This window comes from Triticum aestivum, chromosome 2B (assembly GCF_018294505.1).
Source record: "Triticum aestivum cultivar Chinese Spring chromosome 2B, IWGSC CS RefSeq v2.1, whole genome shotgun sequence".
In the NCBI taxonomy this organism is placed as follows: Eukaryota; Viridiplantae; Streptophyta; class Magnoliopsida; order Poales; family Poaceae; genus Triticum; species Triticum aestivum.
The window spans coordinates 141,463,816-141,471,088 of NC_057798.1; the positions used below are offsets into that span (position 1 = coordinate 141,463,816).

Here is a 7,273-nt window from a genome sequence, read left to right on the forward strand (position 1 = left end):
AACGTGTGCTGAACACGGAGGTGCCGTACGTTCGGTGCTTGGATCGGTCGAATCGTGAAGACATACGACTACATCAACCGCGTTGTCATAACGCTTCCGCTTACGGTCTACGAGGGTACATGGACAACACTCTCCCCTCTCGTTGCTATGCCATCACCATGATCTTGCGTGTGCGTAGGAAATTTTTGAAATTACTACGTTCCCCAACAGTTGTTCCCTTTGTCATCGATATGTTACTTGCCCGAGATTCGATCGTCGATATCTCAATACCTAGTTCAATCTCGTTACCGGCAAGTCTCTTTACTCGTTTCATAACACATCATGCTGTAACTAACTCATTAGTTACAATGCTTGCAAGGCTTATAGTGATGTGCATTACCGAGTGGGCCCAGAGATACCTCTCCGACAATCGGAGTGACAAATCCTAATCTCGAAATACGCCAACCCAACAAGTACCTTCGGAGACACCTGTAGAGCACCTTTATAATCACCCAGTTACGTTGTGACGTTTGGTAGCACACAAAGTGTTCCTCCGGTAAACGGGAGTTGCATAATCTCATAGTTATAGGAACATGTATAAGTCATGAAGAAAGCAATAGCAACATACTAAACGATCAAGTGCTAAGCTAACGGAATGGGTCAAGTCAATCACATCATTCTCCTAATGATGTGATCCCGTTAATCAAATGACAACTCATGTCTATGGTTAGGAAACTTAACCATCTTTGATTAACGAGCTAGTCAAGTAGAGGCATACTAGTGACACTATGTTTGTCTATGTATTCACACATGTATTATGTTTTCGGTTAATACAATTCTAGCATGAATAATAAACATTTATCATGAAATAAGGAAATAAATAATAACTTTATTATTGGCTCTAGGGCATATTTCCTTCAGAAAATGATGATTATGAGGAGTTATATGACAGTGATATATTATGATGATAAGTTGTTAACGATATTATGATGATGATGATGATGATGATGATGATAAGTTATTATGTCATTGGGTGAAAGAACTGCGGATTAGTTTCAAATGGATGGATACAAAGTGACCATTGGTTACTTTGGATCCATGCACTTGAAACTAATCCAAGGTTCTTTCACCTAGTGATTTAATAACTCATTTTGATGTAAAAACAATCTCTAAATTGCTACTGTATGAAAAATTGTATAAAGGTGTATGAATACGACCTAAAATTCAAAAGAAATGGAATACGGAATAATAGTAGTAGCGGTTGTTTTCAAAAGCGCTACTAGTAATTAGCAGTAGCGATTGGCTTGGAAAGCGCTACTACTAAGTAGATATAGCAGTAGCGAGTGCCAGTAGGCGCTACTGCTAAGCTTTAGCTGTAGCGCCCTATCAGTAGCGCGCTTACCCGCACTAGGCCAAAAACCAGCGCTAATGCTAGGCTTTTTCCTAGTAGTGTGTGGGCGTCAGGGTACACCACTTGCCCAGTCCTTTGACTGGCCGACCGACGGTGGCGGCGGCAATTGACGCCGTACCCTTCCTGAAGGCTCCGTCGCGGCGTTCCCCCTCTTGTCGCCTTGCTCCGGGTGTAAACCTGATCTTCACGGATCGGGCGATGGCGACTATCCATAGTCATACTCTTCTTGGAGGCATCACTTTGGAGGCCTGGCTTCGTTGTGGTCCAGTTCACCTCTCTATTGTGTTGTCGGTGGGGTGATGTGTCGGTGTCCGGCACCTTTGTATCTAGCCTTGGGTGTGTGCGTTGTGTGCGTTGTTCGGTCTATCGGTTGTAGCGGTGATGGTGCTTTATATATAAAGCGAAGGGAAACCCTTTTTCGGTAAACTACTCATCTTTTTTGTGGCTTTGAAACAGTAGCTCACACCATTGAGTCTTTCTTTCTTTCTGTAGGACTATGTGGACCATGTGTAGAGCCAGATAGGCAATGCTCAGCTAATCATTGTTTCCATAAGGTCATGTCGATTTTTAGTGTTGATTATTTTCCAAGCAGCAGTCAGTGTTATTTTTTGAAGGGTCACAGTCAGTATTGTCCTATCTAGTTCTGTACACGGCAGCTGATAGTAATGTTTGTCAGGTTTACCTAGGAATGCAGGGCCGCGTCCCGCTTAAGCCCGCAAAAGTGAAATGTTAGTTCAAGCTGAACTACATCCCTGAAAATCTGCTATAACTAATCTAGCCTGTTTTGACTACGGAGCAGAGCAGATCGGGCACCGCCCTGCATCCCTAGGTTTACCTATCCTCTACTTTTCTTTGAGAAATGTTCAGTCATCATAGCAGAATATTTCATTTTTGCTTTTTGTTTTGTGTTCATGATGGATTATAGATGGGCTTAGGCCCATATAAGACAATAATTCCTGATTAATCTCTAAGGCCCATTTAGGTGCGTGGCAAGTGGTTGGAAGTTTAGTAAGAAGAGTGAAATCTCTTTATAAGGGCTGCTTTACCACATGCGATTGGAAGCTTGGGAATAGAAATTGTACACACGCGCTCCTCCTGCTTCGCCGCCCACGTCGCCACGACGCGTGCCGCGGGAATTAGGGTCAATTCTTTTGGTGGCTTCTAGAATAAGCTGGAATAAGCTGCCCGCTACCCAACTTATTCTAGAAGCCCAATCAAATTTATTTTTTTAGAAGCCTAGTAGTTAAGACTTGACTAGTAGGCTTCTAGAAATAAATTTTTGGTTGGGCTTCTAGAATAAGCTGGGTAGGGCCAGCTTATTCTGGAAGCCCAAAAAAGCCAGCAAAATAACTGGACCTTAGTCGAAAAAATGCTAATATTTGCAACAGTTCAAACAAACTTGAAGCCTTGTTTTGCTGATTTCTAGTATAGTCACAGTAGTTGATTTTAGTGTCAATGTGCTGATTATACAGTTCCTTTATATTTTACTCATAGTATTGTTCACAAAATACACGACAGATAATGCGCAGTAAGCCTGATAAGAAAACTAAAGCTATGTTTTGTTGCATTTCAAGTAATACTCCATCCCAAAATAAGTGTCTTAAGTTTGTACAAATTTTAGCACAAAGTTATACTAATAGACTTGAGGCGACATTTATTTTGGGACGGAGGGAATAGCAAATAATGCAAGCCTTATTGTATTCATAGTAAATTGTTCACAAAGATACTGATCAAGCCAAGGTGCACCAGATTGGAAGTGTCCTGATACATCTCATTAGCATGGGGTAGCTGGTGCTTGCTTCTGTCCGCGGATGATTTCATGAACTGGCATGTACCACACCCCCATGTCTAGAGCTCAACAGGATTGACAAACAGTCGCTTAATCGTCCCCTCAAGACGGCTGCTGAATGTAAAAGCATCTGTCTTGTCATCATACATGAAGGGCATGCTGATCGTTATATTTGCGACTCGCTGCACCGCCGGAAGCAGCAGCTCAGGGAGCTCAAAGCCTGCTTGGTTCGTAGTCTTCCATGCGTCTTCGATCAGAGAACCTATCTTGGCAATGGCGACCTCACTCGCCACGCCGTGCTCACTGATGTAACATTCCACGGAGCTGGCCACATCATTTTTGTTCTTCCCACGCTGTGAACAAACAAACAAATGCTTAATCAGGGGTGCCATCATGATAAAAGGATCAACAATATAGCTGGTAATCTTGGAGATGTAATGTGCACCTTAAATGAAGCTAGATCATTCATGAAGCGCGTCACCTCTGCACAAGCCCTGACAGCATCGGTGCAACCGAGGGCCCATTCCAGTGCCTCCTTGGTTGCGGTATCACCCATACCAACTAGCAGCCCAACACATACCCATGGCCCGCCTGAGCACACACTAGATACCTTCACTTGATCATTGAATCTTGGCTTGTGATTCTGATGAAACCATTCGGCTTCTTGGAGATAGTTGCTTGATAATATTTGAAACTACAAGTGAGAAAGTGAAACCGTATTAGTACTTCTGATGAAAGATTTTGATATGTCGGCATCGTGGATATGAATGTAGACAATTAATAGTTGAAATATACTCCATGTGTTTTTCGCTATTATGATATAGAATCGGATTTGCTATCCACTTGGGCTGGGAGTACCTATATCAGTACTGAATTTCTAGTAAAACTTTTATCTCATATCGAAGTATATGATTTCTAGATCTAAACAGTATTTCATATTTGTGCAGACCATGCTGCATATGCAGCATAAAGTTCTGTGTACTGGAGATCTTCGGATGTGAAAAGTCATCAACTGGTAGATATAGTTTTTTTAATACATTTACCACTATTGTTTGTTTTAAGTCCCAAGTGTGGTAGGTGTTATGAGAAAAAAGGGTAAAATTTGTGATCGAGGGTTACAAAAAGATAATGGAAAAAATATTGAATTCATGCTCGAGCTAGTTGCTTCAAAAGTCCGAATTGATAGAGAGAGATGGACAATATATTTCAACACCTCCCTCACTTCTAGGCTATTTTAGTCCTTCGATGTAAATCGTAGAATCTTTTTTTAATACTGCGTTGGCAGGGTCTTGAACTCAAGACCTTTCAGTCCGGATACCATATTGAATTCATACTCCAACCAACTCATCTAAAAGTTCAAACTGTTGGGGAGAGGTGGACAATATATCTCAACAAAAATAAATATAAAAAGTAAGGAAAATAGTCGTCTTTTGGTTGTGAGATGAGAGTGATGTACCGCTTTTGTGCTAAAAGCGACCCTGTACTTCTCATCTGGTTTCAATTCATCCTCAAACTCCTTGAAGGTGCTCATCAGCTTGAGGAAGAATTTCTGTAAGTACTCTGGTAGAAAAGAAGTAGCACTCTCCTCCCATCTGCATACAGATTAATTAGCTACGCCATTGAATGCAATTTTGTGAATCATGTTTTATTCTCAAATTAAGAAGATCAAGCAGCCCCAACCTTTGTATAGCTTCATTGAGCTGTCTACACTCCACCAAAGTAGCACGGACATCGTAAGTGTCGTCTGTCATTATTATTATTGCGATTATCTTGGCAAGAATCATCCTTGCACGTGTATACTCTTTCTCATAGTATGCCGTATACGCCCAGAAGTAGCACTCAACCACACGATCCCGTGAGTAGTTAAGCCCCACTTCTCTGTAAAGATTTTTCCACCATCTGAAAGTGTGTTTGTTGTTAGTGTTCTGTAAAAACAATATTCTCTGCTACATATCAACCTATCTTAATATATGTTACCTAGAGAGAGCCTTGAGCTCTTTCAAGTGGAGACGTTGCAGAAGGTTGAAATCCAGTTTGGCGAACTCCAGGATGGAGGAGTTGTGCATCGTCTCTTCTTTGTACTCTGACATATAATGCAGTGCTTCTACTCTCTTCAAGGTCCTTGGCAGTGGTAAGTGAAGGGCGCGCCTGACTTGCTCTGCCAATGGGTACTCAAGCTTACCTTCCATCGATTCAAGGTGTTGCCTCGCAAATGAGATGCTTTCTTCAAGCTCTGTCTCCCCATGGATAAAAAGGTATGCTGCATTGTACAAACTTAATAGCCCCCTTGGGTCGTTAGTTATGTTAGCATGGAAGGCCCCATCTTCATCTTTGAACTTGCTGAATACATCTGCAAGAAGAGATACATGATACATCTTATGAGCATATATGGCTAGCATTGGTGATTCTCTCTTCTTTATTGCCTGCATATGTTTTGTACTTTTTTTAAAGCAAGCAACACATCAGTATTCCAGACCAAGCTGCTTTTACGTGACACGATGTGAATTTTAAGCTTGTTCTGTATTAGTAATTGCATCAAGCGAAAAACTCAAAGTTTAACAACGGCTACTTACATAAAAAAGAAACTTTTATGGACAATACAATATTTCAGGAGGTTGGGTTATTAGTGTATACCTGGAGACACCCAGAAGCCTTGCTGCCTCAGTATGCGGAACCGAAGGGCGACATGATGAAGGCTGGAGCTATTGAATTCACCAGCATGAGTGCTTCTTAATGTGGAGTCAATTTGTTCATGAAAATGATGATCTACGCTTAGGTGTTGGAGTGTGTCTACAAGGTTCAGTTGCTCAACTATGGCACCGCACGAAAATAACCCGATTATTTTCTCCTTCAGTTGATTGGACCTCTCTGTCATCCTTTCCTCTGACATCTACATGGCATTACCAAAATATATGTTACGCAGTGTTGACTGAAACCATGTCCATGGTGAAATTTATTTAACCATGTGACAAGGGAAGAAAATAGTAGTGTTAGAAAGCAAGATTGTTCTTGGTTAAAGTTGCAGCCATTAGTTGTTACTATTGTTTTTACATAATCGTTTAGCTATTCTGCACAGGAAAACAGACTGTGCCATGTCTAAATATAAATAGAAACTGCAAAGGGAAACAAGAAACATGAGATGATAGTTCCAAGTTACTTATAACATCAAAATCTCCCGAAGAAGGGTTTGAATGCAATCTTGAAGTTTTATCAGTTTATCGAAACAAAACTGAAATCCAACAAACAAACAAACAGAATCCAGGCATATATCTCAACAAGGGCTCCAGACCAGGTAATAACCTTAGGTCGGGCCATAAAACAACTGGGATTCGGCACATAAAACCAAAGGAAAAACATGCAGACTGAAAAAATGTACTGCTCCCGGATGCTGGTATTACTGCTGTAACAAGAGAAAACATGCCTGTAACGGTTCTGAATTGTAGTTGATGAAGAAGTCACCCCACACCGTGGGATGAAACACAGGCGCCATCTCTGGAACGGTGACGGTGGCGGTAGCATCATGAGACGCCATGATAAAATGTGAAGTGATCTGGTGATTGTTGTAGTGGTGTGGCTTTGAGAAAACCTGGAACGGTCGACGGCCTTATATACACAGCGTGGCTTTGAGAAGACCTGAAACGCTGGTCTTTCGTGTTCACATGCTGCTCACCTGCCAAGGAGAGCAACATATCGCGTCCCTTGCGTCACCTTCTCCATGGCGATCGGGGGCGCTAACCCTAGCCCCCGCCTCCACCACCTCCTCCTCCTTCCCGTCGGCCCCTCGTCGTCCCTAGAGGTGGTCATAGGGAAAACCCATGAATTGCTGGTGAAGGGTATGACGGGGATCTAGCGTCCCGTGCCTCGACTTCCTGGAAGGGTGGTGCACGGCGGCGCGAGATCTTCGGCAGCATGGCGTCGGTCCGGCGACAACGTGGGGACGTCAGACTCGGCGGAGATCTACGGCACCCCCGGGGCAGCAGCTCCGATCACCACGGCGGCGTCCCTTTCATCGGGGATGAGGGACCAAGAGGTGGCTTCATGTGGCGGTGCCTAGAGGCGGCGTCGACGGCGAGTTGCGTCCGCCGGTGAAAACC

The 7,273-nt window shown here is 42.9% G+C and overlaps 1 protein-coding gene across 1 annotated transcript; it reads right to left on the reverse strand.

The window, feature by feature from the left end:
* Nucleotides 1-3,203: 3,203 nt before the first annotated feature.
* LOC123043932 (tau-cadinol synthase) lies at nucleotides 3,204-6,711 on the reverse strand. Its single transcript, XM_044466538.1, has 7 exons — nucleotides 6,601-6,711; nucleotides 5,814-6,069; nucleotides 5,157-5,529; nucleotides 4,860-5,078; nucleotides 4,636-4,771; nucleotides 3,625-3,873; nucleotides 3,204-3,532 (listed from the first exon to the last, which is right to left on the reverse strand). The coding sequence occupies exons 1-7, from the start codon at nucleotides 6,709-6,711 to the stop codon at nucleotides 3,239-3,241; spliced, it is 1,638 nt and encodes a 545-aa protein (XP_044322473.1). The 3' UTR covers nucleotides 3,204-3,238.
* Between the last annotated feature and the right edge of the window lie 562 nt (nucleotides 6,712-7,273).

Bases quoted from the DNA above. Each gene is read 5' to 3' on its own strand.
- LOC123043932 (XM_044466538.1), bottom strand. From the start codon at position 6,711: ATGGCGTCTCATGATGCTACCGCCACCGTCACCGTTCCAGAGATGGCG. The intron at 6,070-6,600 runs GCATGTTTTCTC...AATGCCATGTAG, and splicing joins ACAATTCAGAACCGTTACAG to ATGTCAGAGGAAAGGATGAC. The intron at 4,772-4,859 runs GTTGGGGCTGCT...ATCTGTATGCAG, and splicing joins CTCAATGAAGCTATACAAAG to ATGGGAGGAGAGTGCTACTT.